The following is a 20,370-nucleotide window of genomic DNA, read 5'->3' on the forward strand; positions in this document are numbered from 1 at the left end:
TTATTTCAGTTATTCATGTTCAGTTTCTTACAACCAGCTTTATTTGTTATGGAGATATGATTTTTTTTATGATGAAACAAATTTACTCCCGTTTCACCCCCTTAAATTGTGAGTTCCATAAAAATGCAAAGAAAAAGGTTTTTCTTTTTTGCTTGTTCATTATTAATTTTTAACCTTTAGAATTTAGATATAATAGTTTTGGAAGTATGCATTTTTTTTCTTAAAACCAAATAATGTTTGGTTTATTATTTTTATTCTTACCAAATAATTTACTTCCTATTTAATTTGTTTTGGATATGCAATTTCTTTAAATAAATTTAAACTTACCTGTTTTCTTTTACCCTTAAAATACAAATTTCCATGAATTAAATAAATACAATACTGCACTCTACATGTAATTTGTTTCTTCTTAGTTTCTGACCTCTGGTTCTAATTGATTCAGAAAGGTTAGGTTTTTTTTTAAAATCATACTTACCACTTTTACGCCCCTTAGGGGTTGCATTTCGCAAATAAATTGTGGTTGGTAGTTATTGTAATTTTATTATTGGTACCCAATATCTATTCTTATGCTGGATTAGTTTACTAGGTATAATAGCTTACTTAAAACCATGTAACCCCATTTTTACCCCTTGGAGGTAGAAATTTGCAAAATTGTAAAGTTGTTGTGAGTAGTTTTCAAATAATTATTTTTTGTAACCTATATTTTTTTTAAAGCGCGAGTAACTTCGCAGATACAATTCATTATTTTAAAAACATATTTCCCCCCTTTTCCACTCTTAGGGGTTGATTTCGCAATGTAGTAAAATTGTTTTTGGTAGTTTTTGTATGTGTATTAATGGTACTTTATATCTTTTCTTATGATTGATTAGTATCGGAGAAATAATAACTTATCTTAAAACCATATTTATTTTTATTTCTAACCCCTTAGGGTTGAATTTCAGAAAATTGTAAAATTGTAGTTGGTAGTTTTCATATGTTTATAATTAGCATCCAATAACTATTATTATGCTTGATTAGATTCGGAAATAATTAATTATATTAAAACCATATTTTTCCCTTTTTCACCTTTAAGAGGTTTAATATTTTGAAAAATGGTAAAATTGTGGTTATTTATTTTAGTATGTTCATTATTCTTACTCAGTATAGTTTATTACTTATACTAGGTTATCTTCTGAGATATGCGTAATTAACTCTAAACCATATTTACCTCTTTTTAACCTCCTTAGGTGTGGAAATCTTTCATTATTTATAGCCTAGTGTTTAAGTTAGCCAAAGACCTTACTTTATAACAAATTTATCAAAATTCGTTAAGTGATTTTTAAGTGATGCCAGATCAAACAGACAAACAAACAGACAGACAAACAGACAAATCTTTTTTTTTAAATATATTTTTGAGTTCTTAATAATACTAGTTGACATTTTCAATTTATATATTTTTATTTTTTCCAATGTGCAGACTTTTTACCTCCCATACTTTTATTATTAGTATAGATTCTGTGCATGAGCGGTTCAAATTAATCGGCACTGAGCATGAATTGTACCTGTAGTATTGGATAATGTTGTAACCTCGTTTGATTGGCACCCGATGGTGTTCATGCGTGTGTGGCAGGCGAGCAGTTGGTGGAGAGGACCGTGGCTCTCAGCGGCACCGTCCTGAAGACGACCGGCACCGAGGGGCAGGACAGCTTGCGGCAGGAGACACAGCAGCTGAAGGCCGACTGGGAGGGACTGTGTGTCATGCTGAAGGACACTCAGAAGGTCCTGGCCAAGTGCATCTCCTCTTGGAACGACTACGCCGACACTGCTGGCCGCATGAAGTCCTGGCTGGCGTCCTTCCAGGAGAAGGTGGACTCCGAGTTAGCAGATGATAAGAAGAGTCCTGATGACCTTCAGAGATGCAGAGTAAGTGTGCTCTAAGCTCCTTAGACAGTCAGGCAAATAATTTTATCCTAGTTAATTGTTTTATGGATCAGTTTTATGATAGCTGTATCAGCATTACTTCTTTTTGAAATAATGTAAATTTTTACTTTGTATGACAAATAGTATAAGAATGGATTATGCTACTAAAATAATGATCAAAAGAAAAATGCATGGAGAAATGTACAAATACTGGTCATACTTTCAATTTGTAATGAAAAATGAAATAAGCATATGTTATTGAAATTTCATGTTTTTGGATTATATATCATCATTCTATTATATTTTAAATGTTTTTGTTATTTAAATAACTTATTTTAAATTTTTTTAGGACTGTCCCATTACCTCAATTTCCCATACCAATTCCTAGAGGCACGATTATATGGTAATGCGCGATAAAACGAAATAACACCGAAAACCGCTTGAAAACACGAAATAAAACGTGCGAAATCCGCGATATGTCACGAAATTTCGTCTATCGTGATTATTTACGTTTTTTTATCCATTCTGTAAGGACAATTCACTATCTTCAGCACAATCAAATATTTCTGACAGTAACTAGCAGCCATATATATTATATGCGACGGTGATTCATTATAGATTTTAAAATGAAGTCTCGGAATTAACGTAATATTTTCATTAAACAGTAATCTTGTGTACCATAATATTTTAAGATGTTGATAACTATGATACAATGGCCGCCGTTCACTTTCTGTAAATACAAAAATAACAAACGTCCAAAATATGTTTTTTCTAAGATTACGTTTTTAATCATTAAAATATTACACACTAAAGCGCATTGCTTTTACTGTTTATTTAAAATAAATTACGTAGGGTACGAAAATAATATTAACCCTGCTTAACGTAACGATTGTAAATAATAAATAGTACATGTTTATGTCGGTATTTATTTTCACGTACGTATGTTGGTATTCTGTATGCGTTTGTATTCGCATCTGTTCTCCATTGTTTTGATCTTTCCAGCACGGCAAGTTTTTACGTATTAAGAGGTTAAATTCTTCCTATGTGATTAAAAATTTTTTGATAATGCCTAAAACGAAGGTTTCTGCCAGTGACCGATCGAAAGAATTTTCCAGCGAAGGATTTTATTTCAGTGATAAAATTTTAATGTGCAAATTCTGTAACTGCAGGCTAGACTACGAGAGACGCGATACGCTTGTGAAACATGTCGCGAGTGAGAAACATAAGCGTTTGAGGCAAAACTCATCTGTTAAACGACATCCTTGTCTTAAGAGTCTTTAATGCCATTAATTTGCTGTTCAACCCAAGACATGTGAGTAGGGTTAGCATAGAAGATGCAAACCTACAGAAGTCTCTGCATAACTTGCCTTCTGTTTCCCATCTTCCCATTGATACATTTATATATGGCTATGTTGCTTTCAAAAAACTAATTGAGGATGAACTTTCATTGCCAGAAACAAGCCAAATTGATGTTGCAAAGGTACTTTGCTCCCTTAAAGGGGACTACAGTGAATTTTCTCAAGCCAGTTTAAGGGTAATCTGGTTCCCAACATAAAATGTTGATGCAGAACGTTCATTTTCCAGGTACTCAATGGTAGTTAGTGACAGAAGACAACGTCTCAGTCCAGAAAATGCGGAAAACTTTACTATGATAGCATTTCAATAAAACCGTCTTAATAGTAACTTTGGAAGTGCTTAATTGTGTAATTTTGTAGTGTATGTGATTGTTATTAAGTCGTAAAATTTTTAGTAGTTATTTAAAAGTTTGAATTTATGAATTTGCAAATGAACTTAATTATCTATGAATTTGCAAATGAACTTAATTGCAATTAGATCATGAGGTTTTAGTGTTTATTAATATTTGTTTTAATAAATTTGCATGTCGTACATAAAAGCAAGAAAATTTTGCCGTGGGTATTTTGAGCAAAAAAATAAAACCATATAACACCGAAATCTTTATTTCTTCACACCGAAATTTGTCTTAAAATAACACCACAAAATCTTGACTCTACCAATTCCCAATGACCTGATACCACCAACAATTCTCTGATACCATAAGCATTACCTAATAGCTCATACTACATTTACAATTACGAAAAAATAATTTAAATATTACATTTTTATCAATCTTGTGGTGAATGACATATTAATTCTTAAACATAAATTCTAAGCAAGCTATTTGATACATTGTTTTAAACTTATTTGGTTTCAAAACTTCTGTATTTTTGTTTACTCATAGTTAACCAGTACCAAAAAGAAATATTTTTTTTTATATTTACCTGAAAATGTTAAAATATAAGTAAAGTATTTTTAATATTTCTAATAAACATAAAACTAATAATTTAAATCAACAATTAAACAAAGATTTCTGCCTGTTGTACTTTTTCTCTAGGTAAGTTTACAGATATAACATACTGTTCGGGCCAGGAATGTAGCAAGCTGTCTGCGCGGGGTGAAGGGGAAAGAGTGGTTCAAGGCCGGCAGGGGAAGTAGGGGTTGAAAAGGAAGGGAGTGTCATTCGATAGGAAATTCCGTCTCCCTGCGTTACTAACCGTGTGAAGTATATTGGCAGGTAGTGTGCGACGAGTAATGAAGGCGAATGTAAAGCGTAGGAAAAGAATAAAGTGATTCACAGCAAAGAGAGAGATATTATTAGTAAAGTAATATCAATGTGTAATCAAGAAGCTCGTGAAAAATGCCTTTCGATTCCTATTCACAAAGCAACGGAACGTGCTGCAAATTATACAGATGTAAGCAAAGCAACAGTGATGCGTATTCAAAAGAAACAAATTGCAATGCCAAATGAACCACATACAACACCAGGAAAAAAGAGGTAAGCCATGCATTTTAAACATGTGTAATGTGCATTAGTGATATTAAACAAAGGGTATTTATCATTGGTTATGTTAGTTTTACAAAATATATCAGACGTGCATATGTTTTTTTTTTATTATTAAGATTGCTGCAGCATAATTTTTTTATGTGCAGGCCACAAAAAAAACGCAAGATTGAGATCGACAGCTTCGATAAACGTGTCATAAGAGAGACAATCCAGGAATTCTATGCGGTTAAAAAAGTTGTCCCCACAGTACGCAAATTGATTCCCGTATTAAAGGAAAAGATAGGTTGGCAGTGGAGCCCTTCGTCGCTCAAGAGATTATTGCAAAGTATGGGCTTCGTCTGGAAACGGTGCGAAGACAGGCGGCATTTGTTAATCGAACGAGCTGACATAGTGACGTGGCGCTCCAAGTACCTCACTCAAATTAGACAGTGTAGGTCTGAAGGTAAGGAAGTGTTTTACCTTGATGAGTCGTGGGTGGATACTAATCTCACATTCCAGAAATGTTGGCAACGCAAAAATGACGTAACAGTAGTAACTAAAGGAAATGCAACCAAGAGGCTAATATTGGTTCAAAATGTGGATTTCTCCCAGGGAGATTATTGATATACAAGTCAGGTACGACAGTTGGAGATTATCATGGGGAAATTAAAGCTGCTAATTTTGAAAAATGGCTGTCCGAACGTGTTCTACCAAACTTGCCGCCATCTTCTGCTGTAGTAATGGATAATGCGCCATATCACTCCAAACAAGGGGATAAGCCTCCTTCGAAATACAGTACAAAAAACGAAATTATTAAATGGCTAAAACGCAGAAGTGTAGAGTGTGATGAAAAAATGCTGAAATGTATGTTGATGGAACTAGTAGAAAAACACAAACCAAAGGAGAAAATATTTGGGGTTGATCAACTTTTAAAAAATTCAGGACATCATGTCATTCGACTCCCACCATACATGTGTGAGTTCAACGCTATTGAATTAGCGTGGGCAAAGATAAAGAGGTGCATTCGGGAATGTAATACTGAGGGAGAGTTCTCTGCGCAAGCACTTCAGACGCACACGCTGGATGCTGTTAACTCTGTAACAAAGGATGACTGGGTAGGCTACTGCAATCATGTTCAAAAATTAGAAGATGAATACTGTAAGAGGGACTGCATCATAGACATGGCAATGGACCAGTTCTTAATAAATTTACATGACAACAGTGACGATGACGAATTCCTTTCATCAACAAGTAACAGTGTAATGGACAACAGTGATGAAAATAGTGATACTGACAGTGGTACATCGTGTTTGGCTCAGCCTTTGTAAGAACTGGTATTTATTCTTTGACTTATAGAGCTCTGGTAATATTTTAATTTTTAATGTTTCCATATCACCTCGTTACACATAACTAAGAGGTGCAATTTTGCCACTCTTGGCTTACATGAGCTGCGGATCTAACCAACATCGTCTTCACTGTGGTGAATTTCGAAACTATAGTCAAATTTTTTTTACAGTCTCGTCATGTTAGAATTACAAGTGTCTATTTATATGTGTTCAGTGTAACAAAATGCCATTACTTTATTACAGATACACAATTAAATGTTGTGCTTTCATTACTGCACTGCATGTTTTTATAACGCCTAATATATAGCCGGGCCATGCCTAGTTCCGTGCGCGCCGCCCCGCCGCCGCTTCGTTCTGCCGATCCGTGCTCAGCAATGTTTGTTTTCGGAACTATGGGATGCAGCTCGCTACTTTCGTGGTCCCTACAGTACATGCATTTCCCATGGGGCTTTTCGTAGCATTGCACGTAATTTTTTATAAACTGTAGTACTATGAAAACTGCCACGTTCATAAATTAGGCTAAATTTTTATTTAATGTTTTGAAAAAATTTTGCCTAAAAAAAAATATTTTAATCATGTATTTAAAAAAAAATTGTGCACCTTCTTTTCCTGTTGCCTTCGATACGTGTGCTGATAATGTGTGACTTAACTGAGAGCTGAATATCTGCTATTATCTCATACAAGGGATTGGTGTTTGAACAGCCTTTCATTTTTTAATGCCATTTAATGGACGTGTTACAAAACTGCTTATGAATTATGTTATAACTATAAAATTACTGAAATAATAGCTGTAAAAAAAGATGGAGAAAGATTTCCTTTTTCGTTTGCCATTTAAATATTTCTTCTTTTGTTTGGTGTGTGTTTTTAGAAAGCCTTATTGGTGAGTGAAGTGGTATTGACATGTTAGTTAGTTGTGCGGTAGTAGTGCAAGAGGCGCGGTGTGTGGGCAGGCCCTGCTGCAAGAGGCCGGCCAGCAGAAGGCGGTGATGGAGGAGTTGAACGACCGCTGCGAGAGCCTGATGGAGCAGAGTGCGTGCTCGTGGGTGCGGGACCAGACAGTCCAGCTGCAGGCCAGCTACAGCAACCTCCTCACCGCCTTGCAGGTGACTGGACCCTGCCTCTGCCGTGCACATGGCCAATAGCTACACACTCTATTTTATCATCTTATTTTATTTTGTTTGTTTGTATGACTCTGTTTGTTGATAAAAGAGAGTGTATAATTAAACCAACATTAAATGTTTCTCAGTACAGTAGAACCTTGTTTTCACATATCTCAAGAGACCAGGAAAAAATATATAAAAACCAGGAAAATGTAAAACGAGGGAAGTGTTAAAAAAATAGTAATGGGAATCAATAAGCAAATATACACCACAGTAAATAAAATGTCAGAGATGCTTACATTTTTTATATTAACTAGAATTTTACTATCTCATGTGGTAAAAAACAATAAATCCATCAAATATTGCAGTAATTCATAATTGTTTAAAGTTAAATATGAAAATTTTAGTTTATGAATAAGATATGTGAATGTTGAAGCATCTCAAACTGTCTGCTTTTCATCTTGAGATTTTCTTACACAATTCATTTATGGACAGTATTAATTTATTCACATTCAATTAAATTCAGATTTCTATTGGAAATAATTCCATTAAACGAACACAATGATTTTCACGATTGTTTACATTTAGGAAAAATTATTCAGATGCAATGTTTGGAAATTCAATGCTGCCAAGTTAAAACGAATATTGCCAAATATTCACTAATATGCTGTATTTAAAGGTATTGTATTTAGTACGTTGCTTAAAACTTATTTTAATACGGGCACAGTAATCCACTGTTTTTATTTTTATGTAAAAACCCCATTATACAACTTTATTTTCATGCATAATACATTAAAGTTAAAGGCGAGAGATATCAAAATGACATTAATTTTCATGTTCATGTCACCTAAGTTTTGAATCATGATCGTTTGGTTCAACATGGCAACAAAAAAATGCACGTTGTTTACAATGGCAATCGAACAGGATATGACCACAAGAAACATGCAGTAACATATAATAAATAAACTTAACACTTTTTGTTATCAACTTTCATTGTTCGATCTAAACTTTTCTAATGGTTTGCTAGTAAATGTAGTGCTTTGACTAATTATGGGAAATGCTTTCTCATAAAGCGGGCAAGTGATGCATTAGTAAGATAAGTAAAATGACGGTGCAAATAAAAAAATATGTTAATCACAGAAATTCATAAATCCCGGGTATGTGGAAATGATTTACTTCACGAAAAGTGTAATATTGACTGTGATACATGATACAATTTTAATAAAATAATTTTTTTATGAAGGTCTAGGACATAATTACTCGGAACAATGAAAATAAATTTGCAAGCATTTTTGTGTTTCAAAAATGTGCCAATGTCAGGAATGTAAATATAAATTCAGTAAAATTAATTTTTTTACATTTCATTTGGTTCATATAATTTGGTACAAACAACATGATAATTTGATGTCACTTTGTAATTCAATATATTAAAAGATAACATTTTCATGATTTAAGTTAAGTTTGGTTAAAATGCTTATGAAATGTAGCTTTAGATGTTTTTGGTGCTATGTCATGTATTAATGCACAGTTCAGTGTTATATGTTGTATTGACATGCTTTTAAATGTTATTACAGTTTTATCGTAATCCATCATTAAATTTTATTTCTACCAAAAGCAAATGGTACAATTGTTACACTGAGAAAATAATATTTCTCAGGACACTCCAATCAATTGTAGGGCCATAGATTGAATAGTAAACTCACTCGCCTCCTATCTAGTTGTCAAAGTTCTCATCCTGATCTTTCACAAGTTGGGAATGTGAGAGCCACTTCCATGTGCTGGTGGGTTTTTAAAGGTAGCACTCTTGTTCCTACCGATGCATTACTTCGTTGTTCTATCTCATCATTTCACTGCTCATTAGTCTGTAATGACAGGAATGTCAGCAGAATGTTAAACCCTTACATGTTCTATAATATTATCTCATTTCATGTCATATCCAGAAATGTAGACTCTATTTTAATAAGTGTTACCCATTTGTTAAATTCTAACTTTTCTTGTACAATTTTTATTTTTTCTGTAATTCATGTATAGGTATATAAATGTATAATAGTGTATTTACATTTGTAAATGTATTTACATTTTAAAAAATGGATTTAAATAGAATGACACTATTCTGTAATAGCTGTACCCCACATTGGTTTGCGAAAGGTGATAATATACTCTTCTTTATTGCTGGCCTAGTCAAACTTTTCTGTAATTTCTCAATTGAGAAGTATTCCAGCTTAGTAGGTAGGGCAGTCTACTAAGCAGTAAAATGTTGCAAACAAAATTAATCAGAGTGTTTTAAGGTTTATTACTAGTGAGAGATCTTGTGTTTTCTCTGAACTTTTAATCTCATAATCACTTTATTTTGCATAAATTTCAATTCATCACAAAGCTTAGTGGTCATGATCACAATGGCTGCATGTTTAGGGGCTCGTCTTGCGAGTGGAGAAGAACCTGTCGGACCACACAGAGTTCGTGAAAGCAAAAGAGGAATTTGACTCGTGGCTGAAGAGAGCTCATGGCACAGTGAAGGACTGTGAGGGTGTGAGTGATGAGGCAACCACCAAGGACAAGCTGGAAACAATCAGAGTGAGTTCAGCTTGAATATCAGTCTAGTTTAGCTAGTTATTAATTATGGAGGAAAAGGTCAGCAGTGTAATATATTTTTGGGAAAACCAAAACCTATCACAACAATATATAGAATGATTTACTTGTGGGCACTTGATGGGATAAATAAAAATGTAATTTTCTATTATTATGAAACTGTTCAGTACTTGAAGTGATAAGTCATTTACTGAATAATAGCATTTTTTTTATTCTCTATCTAAGTATGTGATTCAGACTACTAGCGTAATGTGCAGCACATTACACAGGTAATACTCCTGTAATAGTATTGTTATGCCTAGCAATAATAGTTTGGTAATTAAATTTTGTTTATTTTAATACTTTGGAATTTTTTTGTTGAATGTTGCAAAGAGTGTCTAACAACAGTTGGTTTTTAACTCCACAAAAACTGTCAAATATACTTTTTTGCATGAAAAAGTTTTTAGTTATCTTACATGATTTAAATGCATGTTTTACGATTTTACATTCTCACTGAAGGAAAAAAAAACATAGGTGTATGTCTTACTTTAGCAAATAGGAGTACGTATGTTAGGTATTAAAGCTGAAATGGGCAGAATAAGCATTAGAGGTTACCAGTTGTGGACAAGACTGTCAAGGAGTAGCCGGGCCAGGGGGGAAAGGGGGAGTCCAGACACCAGGGGGGACTTGAGTTTCGAGACTTTTTTGAATCCTTGGGCTTACCCCGATAGGATGATTACAAGTCTTCTGTTAATAGAAGTCATATGAAACCCTACAAGTAACACCATACGCACCGATCACGTTTACAGTTTTGGCCACAATTACATGTACAGTGTTTATTTATTTGAAATGTGAGGTTGGAAAAGTTGTAGGGAGGGGGGTTGGATAGAATCATCTGCCCCCGGACCCTGGTTGTGGGTGTGACGGAGCCAGTGTCTGTTGTGGCAGCTGGTGGCGACGAGGATGACGGAGGGCCAGCACCTGATGTCGCGGCTGCAGGAAGTGTTCACCAAGGCCATCAACACCACGCCCGCGGAGCAGCAGGACTGTCTGCGCGAGGACATGGCCTGCCTGCACAACAGCTGGGACCAGCTCAACATGGACCTGACCTCCGTCACGGCCCAGCTCAAGGTGTGTCCTGTGGGAGAGCACCATTTGATTACGGTTGACGTGTCTCCCGAGCAAGTCTCTCAACAGCAACAAGAATATGGAGCCTTGAGTCACATTCCTATTAACCTTGATCCGGGTTAGTGTTCTTTCACTCCTTGCTGGTGCAGCTATATAAGTCAGTGGTTTTCTGAAGCTTGTTGGCTCCTGGCAGGAAGTGCATTTCCGGTACTTTCTTGCGCTCACCATCAGCGCTCCAGAGGAGCTCCTGCTGATTGGCATCTGTACGTGTAGCATTTTGACACTTAGGTAACCACCTAAACAAGCCTATGCGGTTTAAACATCTGTAATGGTATCTCAGAGCATAAAAGTAACAATTTGTACATATATATTATTTGAAGGAAAATAAACTATTGTTTTATAATTCTAAATTATAGTTTATTTTGCAATCGGTATCACTTAAATCTTTATATTTTATATATAAATATTATTATTTTTACCCTAACATAATGTGACATTAAACATAGTGCGACCCCAAACTTTATGAGTTTACGCATTGGAAATCGCAATTCAAGTACTTGGTCCTTGAAAATTATTATACTATTAGATTTATTCCATATTTACTAGACCCTTTCTTGTGCCACTTTCATTAGTAGAGTGATTTACATGTTATCTTTAGAAATACCAAGCCGCAGTTAGAAGAAAATGATGTTTTATGACTTAAGTTTAAAAAGCATAGAATGTGGGGCTGTATTGTGGTCTCTGGGAGGATGAAAGAGGAGGGAAACTGGTGCCTTTGCCAGCAGCCACAGTGAAGAGCAGAGAGATCCCAGGAATAAACACTCTTTCATCCTGCATCTCTCATCTATCATGCCTGTGCAGAAGTTCGTGAAGCCATGAACTAAAGTGGCATAAGTGATGCAGTTTACAGGCAGAGAATGTAGTTATTCAACTAAGTTGTTCCCAATGGCAAGATACAAGTTTGCAATTATAATGTGACCCCCAACTTTTAGTTTCCACAGGTTTGGTAAAAATCATAGTATTATATTCAGGTAAATACAGTATATTAATTCTAGCTGTAGCCATTGTGGGCTGACAACAAGGTTTTCACTCACAACATTGAAAATAATTATTTAGTACGTATCATTATGTGCAGTTAAAGAAAGTCTCTGTTAAAAAATTTTCAAGGTACTTAGAAATCTAGACTTATTAACAAGGAAAATGTATTCAAAGGGGGAAATTGTATGTAATTATAGTTAAAGTGCTAATTTCTTTAAACTTATTGTACAGGAAGTTTTCTTAAGTTGGCTTTTCATAAAAAAGTAGGGATTTGTCCCAGCTTTCAGTTCATTGCATACCCAAATGGCACTTGAAAGAAGTTAAGGACATCCACTTAACAATCACATAGCTTATCATTTAGTGTTTCTTATGCCATGGGGGCAAGAAGTTGGTTGGCAGCCCAGACTTATGCTACATAAGTGGCTGGCAGTGATTGCTTCAGCTTGATTCTACGCTTGTTTCTTAACCACACACCCCTTCAAGGACTAAGTGAAAAAAAAAAATAATTAGATTAAATAAAATTGTGCTTCTTTCCCAGTGCTTCATGCTTGCAAACTATTATTCTTTAAAAACACGGAATCTCCACTGACCACGTCATGTACTTTGGTGACAGGCTAATACAGTTTTTGGCAATTTTGTGATGCAGGCTGCAATGAGCCGTTGGGAAGACTATGAAGACAGCAAGTCTCGTCTTCAGCGCTGGATCTCGGACACGGAGAGACTGCTTCAGGAATCTCCCAACACCAAGGCTGAGCTAGGGGAGATGAAGACCCTTGTGGAACGATACAAGGTGTGCTGAGTTTCCAAGGATTACCTAGATGATATCAGTTTGTGTGAATATCTCTGCAATTGTCTTGGGCAACCTTTCACCTACTTGATGTGTTTGCATGTTTTATATTGATGAATTTTTTTCAAAGTCGGCTATAAATCTAGAGTAAAACATAACATAACTTTTTTTACATAATTTTTTTTTTAAATAATTATTAGCTGTGTACAGTTTATATCAACCAAAGTGATATTTGATACTGTGGTGATGTAATAAATATGGTAGTGGAAATTAGGTTAATCTTTAATTGTAAATTTAAAAAATTTTATACCAGCAAAAAAGATTATGATTGTATCGAAAATTGGTAGAATGAATGATATTACTAAATCTCAGCAATATTGGCATCTACCGATCATATTCCACACAGATCTATTCGCAACTGCATATGATATTATTTTTTAATGTAATGCGAATGCAAGTTTAGCATTTTCAACTAGCTGTTATTCTATTTGTTTATGCTTTTGCAGAAAATAAAATTATAATTAACTTAAGTCCTCTGGATGTATGTAACAGCATATAATCATTTTAGTGTAATGGGAAAAAGGGGTTAGTATACTTTTATAAGAAAATGTGTTCTAACTAGTGATGGGTCGAATCCCATTTTTCCCGAATCCGAATCTTGAATTCGAATCCCAAACAGTACCTCGAATCTACCCCTCGAATCCGAATCCAGATCTCAAGGGTTAATTATAAAATAATTTATAAGTTAAAAGAAAAAAATTAAACATTATGCAGAATTATTTAACCGTTAAAATTTTTATTTAAAAAAAACAAGGATTTTGACACGTTCTGGATCAAGACGATTCCATTTTTGGTCACATATGTTTCCTGCAGTGCTGAACAAACGTTCAGAGAACACTGTCACAGGTGGTGAACACAAATATTTTTTGGACAGTTTATGTAGCCTGGGTGAACACGCAGACTGATTTTTCCAGTTTTCGAGGATGTTTATTTCTGGGTTAACTGTAGGATCACGTAAGAATCTGGTCACTTCATCAATTGCTGTATAATCTGACTTGGTGGATTTAAGGCATTCAGGCATTATCTGTGAGTACAGTGATTCATGTATCCACGGAAATCGGAAAACGAAATTCAACATCCGACGGAACATTATTTTGTAATTACCAACTTGACATTTGTTAAAAGTCCCAAATGAAGATAAACGCTTTCCGGAAATATTTAATGGAAACTTCAAGGCGCCATCTTGGCTTTAATGGTTTTAGGCCATAAGAAATATTGTTGTGCGTCTTTTAAAATTAAGCCTCACTAAAGCATAGTGATTAATATGCCCGAAGTTAAAAGTGACGAGGTGTTTTCTCTAGTTTGCCCATTAAAATTCTTCATATTAATATTAGTTATTTTTTGTGTTGCTCAAAATGATTGGCTAACAAATACATTGGTTGGCCATCATGGAGTTCTCAGATAATACATATTTTAACGTTGGTAGTCTTCACAAACCAAACTTGGTCCTAAAAAAATTCATAAATAGAACGTGTATCAGAATATTTAAAATTGAATCGCGATTAAAATAATAATTGTATAATGTATTAATTTTTGTCATTCATTATTTCATTATTACTACATGTGCGACCGTAACTTGTGATGAAAGTCGGCATTATTGTTGTATTACTAAGTAACAGATTTCTCGGTAAAGTTATTTAAAAAAAAAACAAGATTCATATTACTAGTCTAGATCCTAAATGTGCTTTATTTTATTTTTTAGCATATTCTGAGAATACATCTGTGATTTATGCCTTATTTAATGCCAATGTAGCGACAATGCATCCATGTTCATGAATATGAAGTAAGTTTCCCAAATCAATACATGCTTCATAATTTTTTATATATAATAACGAATTAAAAGTACAATACAGTAGAACCTCGTTAATCCGTGATGCGCTAATTCGGGAATCGGATAATCCGGGACGATTTAAAAGAGCAGAAAAAAAGAGAAGTAAAAATTGTCAGCGCTTAAAATTAACGTCACGCGGCAAACACTGCAACGGCCGGCAAGGCAAACACTGCAAGCCATCACGTGGGCCTCCAAACTCTGCAACGCTGTTTGCAGGACCCTTTGTGTCGCCCCCCTTTCAGCTGTCACATTTGTCACTCTTTAAACTTGAGGGGGATGTCCTGACTTCTGCTTCCCATCTCCCTTTGTTTGTTTCCACGGCCACCGCACAGCAGAGGGGGGGGGGGGGGGCTACCCAAAATTTATGTGTGCAAGGTCAGCACATTCTTATTTTTCTCTCTTCGGCTGTTGTAAATGACTGTGAATTAATGGCTAGGCAGTGCTGTATTTTTTTAAGCCGAGACACTAATTCAAAGATGGCGGGCCCTTGCCATGAACGGATTACCCGGGTTTATTAATTTTTTTACAGCATTTCAATTATCCGGGCATCGGCGGGTCCCAATTAACACGAATAATGGGGAGTTTACTATTTTTATCCATCTGCTGCCAAGGCGCAGTAAGACTCGGGAGATGTTACATCACATGACCTTGGCCTTAACCCAGCTGCACGCCGGTGTCTGAGAAGCTTGACAAGACCTTCCGGGCTTTTAATCGCTAGTCCGTGAAATTCGGTAATCCGTGATTATCACATATTAACGAGGTTCTATTGTACCTCAATAGGATGTGTTCCAAGGAAAATGTAAACAGGCCAAGTAAATTGTAAGCATTTAAGTTTTTAAAGTACTACATTTACATCAATATTTTTCCTCGAATCCCGAATCTTTTCCCTCGAATTTCGAATCTTTCGAATGCTAGAGATTCGGTGGGATTCGAGGATTCGAGTATTCGACCGGCCCAGTTTACTGTTCTGTGAATCATTATTTACCTGCAGTTTTTACTGTTTATGGGTTACACCTATAATTTTGGGCATAAAAATCTAACATTTCCACCCTCAAATATGAGTAACACTATAATATCCATCTCCAGTAGAATACAAGGGAAGTCTTTATGGTACGTGTCTCAGCTTATTACCGCATAAGAAACACGGCACTGATGGCACAGATGTTGACCCTCGTCCTTCAGACTATCTCTTCCCTCTCCATCCTTAATGGCCCTCCCACTGCCTCCCTTTTCCCAACTACCTTATAAAAAATACAAAGGAAGAGAATACTTTTTTTATACCCATTTTTTCCTTCCCATCTAATATATTTTTTTTTACCTGTCCCCTTCTTCTATTTTGTTTGTCAATACCTTCAATAAAAACAAGCATCCCCTTTACAGCATTTTGTCATGGAATGTTGCAGTTTAAAGCAACCATAAACATTGCTGCATGGCCACACGCACTCACACACATATGCATTCCCCCCTTTCTCCTTCTTTTCCCCCTCTCATTTTCATCACTCACTGTTTGTTTTTAGATTCCCTCTTGTCGCCAGCATAGTGGCAGACAGCCACGTCATTTACCTGCGTCACTTACCGGTTAGCCGTCTGACAGGTAGCACACACAGTGTAATGGCACAACTCATGATGATTTGTACTCACTGCTGAGATATTTTAACTAAACAATTTTCTTACCCATAACATAATTACTAATAATCAACACCACACAGGCTAGTTATTTAAGCACATATTCAACCACGCAGTGCAAAGTTAGTTCTTTTCTTTTTACCCAAAATGAATAGCACACATAAGGTTCACTGTACATGTTATTAAACACAAAATCGGCATAAAATGTGCCACCCATATGCGGGTTAATACGGTACTGTTTATTGGGTTGTTTTGATACATTTTGTGCTCATAGAGAAACAGCATCAGCATGTAGCATGTGTTACACGGTAGCGCTGTGCATGACTGGTTGCAGCACTACCAGGATGAGATCCAGGTGAAGCGGGGAGACCTGGACCACCTGCTGTCGGAGGCTGCAGAGCTGTCGGTGTGGGCTAGCCGACCAGAAGTGCTGGACGAGGCTCGGAGACTTCAGTCGCGTTGGGACCAGCTGGCCAGTGGCTGTGCAGCCCGCAAACACAACCTGGAGCTCGAGATACAGGTCAGGCTGCATGCAGATGTTCCTTATGGAGGGCCAGTTCAAATTAAAAACTACGTATACTACTGTCAGCTTTTTTTACTCTCAAAGTAGAGTGCATCTCACAATCAGTGATGCTATATTTTATTAATTTTGTTCTAAGTAAATTCTATAATGCATCATTGTGGTGACTTTTGAGATTAAAAAATTGTGTGTAATGTACAGTCAATGATATCCTACATAACTTTTTTTTTTAATGTAACTAAAGCAGAATATTTAGTAATATTATAATTCAGAATGCTGCACAAGAAACGGGGGTGACTAGTCAGGTGTCATATAAAGAATAAGTACTATTAATTATGAGTGCTATGGTGTAAGACTGTATGTATGGCTACTGTTTATTTCAGAAGTACTCTGGGTACTTAACTATGTACTCAGGCACAATTTTTCCTCATTAAAGGATGAAAATGCTTAGTAAGTAAATGCATATACAACTAATTATATCCGTGCCAAAAAAATTTTAGGTCATACAGGTGAATTAACAATCGATTTTTAAGAAGTAATTCTGAAAGGAAAAAAACTAAATAAACAAAATATATGTTCTAATCATTGGATTATACACTGCTAAATGATTATTTTAAGAGACTCATAAGGACTAAAAGACAAATACACGTTATAATCATTAACATGTTATATTCGAATGAATATGGTATATATGCAGTTTACCTTCAGCATTGCTTTGATTTCTAAATAGACTTTGGTAGTTTTTGTTCATCTCTCTTTAGTTTCCTTTCATTTGTTGGAGTTTTTGTTATGTGTTGAAATTTTCTTTGTAACCTGCACTTCTTAACTTGGGTGTTGGATTTTGGGTTTTAATAGCTATTGGGTTTGATCGGGTAAGTATTGCTGTAATATCAGCTGTATTCAATGTATTTAATTGTGCAGGAGTATTCTGCATACCACCAGTCTCTCCAGGAGACAGAGAAGTGGCTGCTGCAGATCTCATTCCAGCTAATGGCTCACAACTCTCTCTACATCACCAACAGAGAGCAGACACAGCAGCAGATACAGCAGCACCAGGTGTGTAATGCCATCCTGTCACTGGCCGGTGGGTATCATGGCGAGACAGGTTCAGTCCGGCCTGGAATGCATCATGTTCATTCACGAGCCAACCCCAAGCCCGTAGCTTAGCTAGCCCATATGCTTATCACTCAGTAAAACATTAAACCCTCCTTTTTACAACAACTGTCTATACATTAGCTTAGTTATGTGATTATCCTTTTACAGGTACACTTGTTTTAGGTAAATAATACTGGTCACTGAGATTCTCTCTCTGATTAACTTCCTTTAGCTTACCTACTCTTAAACTTCATTTAGCTGCTTGTCAGCTATTGTTAATTTTTGTATATTTTGTGTAATTCTCCATGATGCTAATGTTTTCATCCCTTTGACATCTTAACTGTAATATCTATTTTTTTTTTCAAGAGTACTTCCTTTATAATTTTTATTTTCTTGTCCGTTGTAGTTGTGATATCTTTTCAATGTCCAAAATTCTTTATGCGACTTGATTCATACATAAAAAATTATACTGAAATCTGAATCTTATGTATTGCAATCATATTGGTGGTATTTATTTACTGGTATATGTTATAAAGTTGTCATTTAAAATGAGCTTAGCATGTACATTTGAACTATAATTTATATTTAGTAGAAAAATCATCATTACCTCATATGCTTCCTTATAGCATCTAAGTGATCAAGACAAACTATATACTCATAAGTAAATTTTATAGTTATTGAATATTTTTTTTTTTTTTCAAATTTATCATAATAATATTATTAGGTGTGTGCAAAGCTTCATAAATTTGAAGTAGAATCAAAACTAATGTTTTTTTTTTTCATTTTCAATAACTTAAAAATTTTTTGCCACAAAAGGGACTCATGTTGTTTGCCAAGACAGTGTGTATGAGTGTTAAATTGCTCATATTCGTTGCAAGAGAAAATTACACTGTCTACTTGTGTTGTCCAGACCCTCACATCTGAGAGAGATGTAGGTTTTGACATGAAAACACATTATATTTGGTTGGTATGATTTTTTTCTACAAGTAGTTGCAGTTGGTTAACCTGCTAAATGTCACCCATATTTTTTGTATTATACTATGTATGGTATTCCAGTAATGCTAATGAAACACCAACTAAAGCACTGAAATTTTTACCTATGGTATTTTCTTAATGTAGCAAATATTTAAGTGAACGTATGCTTTGAAATAATTTTCAGAAATGATTTATATTTTTGTCTCCAACTTCAATTCAGATTGAAAAAAAATAGTCTTCACACAACCCTAAATAATATCGACAAAATCATGTATTTTTTTGAATAACAACTTCAAATATTTGCTTCTAAGCTGCTTTGCTATTTTACTTAATGTCAGCTATGAGCAAGGCAAACTACTTTCACAACACTTGCAAAGTGGAAAAAATTTACTATCTATAATATAATTGATGTCATGGAGGAACATAAAAATTAAAGTAGGGTCTGGAAAAAAGTTAGTTTATTTTTGATAATTTGTTTGTTAAAGGCTTTGCTGGAAGATATTCAGAAGTACCAGGCTACTTTGGATGACGTGAAGGCCAAAGGGCAGGGGCAGATAGAACGCTACAAGGCCACAACGCCTGACATCAAGGACACCATTGAGAAGCAGCTGCACAATGTCCAAGAGAGCTACGACTCCCTTCTGCACACTGCGCTTCAGATACAGGTAGCTGCAACGCTCGTTACAACTGGTGCCCGTTGAAAAATTGTCACTATTCCCTGTTGGAACAACAGACAGTGACAGTCCCCACGTCTTGTCAGGAGCAGTCTTATTTAACCGCGGAGGCGCAATCATTGTAAAAGACATTCATTAAAAAATATTTTCAACCCAACTCTGCAAATATCTGGACTGTTACTCATATTTTAAGATCGTGAGCCTTAAAAAACAGGAGCAGCAAATTTAAGGACCTAGCAATAGCAATAGCAATAGCTGGAATAACACAAATGATAATTTATTGGTGTTTTTATGTTTTTGTTACTTTCGCCATAACAAAAGAAAATATTGCGAAACATTTGTATTCAAGTTCTCAACTTACATGCATTAATATTTACAATATTTGAAATTTCTATGTCGCGTGGCACCTCTGGTTCTTCCAGAATGGCCTTAAGGGGCCCGCCTCGTCAGGGGTGTATTTGTGTTAGTTAGGCGGGATGATAAGCGCGACGCTCCCCAGTGCTTCTAGCGCTGTGTCACCTCTAAGCGCAAGGCTCTGAACTGGCGCGCAGTCTTCTCGTCGTCACAGGATAACTGTGAAATTTGAGCGGTGACCGTAACATTATATGGCGGATAAATGAAGATACAGGTGTAATGCAAGTCCCTTAAGTGCTTTCAAGAATTTATACCAGTTTTTTTACGCCTAAAATTTATTCTGAAAACATGCGTTTTAGCCATTTTGACTCTTCTAAAAATACTTTTTAAAAACTTTACCCAAAATCAAAAGTACTTTTCGGCCCTTAACGAACTCTTAAATGCTTTTCATAATCGGACCCCACTCGGATATAATGAGTAGTTTTGAAATCACGTTTTTTTTTTCTGAAGCTCTGCACACCGTATGTGTGCCCGGGTAGGCGGAGCCC

At 35.5% G+C, this 20,370-nt stretch overlaps 1 protein-coding gene across 4 annotated transcripts in view; it reads left to right on the plus strand.

The window, feature by feature from the left end:
* The window catches only part of LOC134531206 (muscle-specific protein 300 kDa), a 602,384-nt gene that overhangs the window by 370,811 nt on the left and 211,203 nt on the right, over nt 1–20,370 (plus strand). For all 4 annotated transcript variants that reach the window (XM_063366862.1, XM_063366865.1, XM_063366863.1 and 1 more), the window contains exons 71-78: nt 1,610–1,902; nt 7,017–7,169; nt 9,579–9,740; nt 10,683–10,865; nt 12,547–12,690; nt 16,539–16,724; nt 17,646–17,780; nt 19,280–19,459. In XM_063366862.1, the coding sequence (XP_063222932.1) occupies nt 1,610–1,902; nt 7,017–7,169; nt 9,579–9,740; nt 10,683–10,865; nt 12,547–12,690; nt 16,539–16,724; nt 17,646–17,780; nt 19,280–19,459 (1,436 nt within the window). The remainder of the gene's footprint in view (nt 1–1,609; nt 1,903–7,016; nt 7,170–9,578; nt 9,741–10,682; nt 10,866–12,546; nt 12,691–16,538; nt 16,725–17,645; nt 17,781–19,279; nt 19,460–20,370) is intronic.

Source organism: Bacillus rossius, chromosome 3 (genome assembly GCF_032445375.1).
Source record: "Bacillus rossius redtenbacheri isolate Brsri chromosome 3, Brsri_v3, whole genome shotgun sequence".
Classification (NCBI taxonomy): Eukaryota; Metazoa; Arthropoda; class Insecta; order Phasmatodea; family Bacillidae; genus Bacillus; species Bacillus rossius.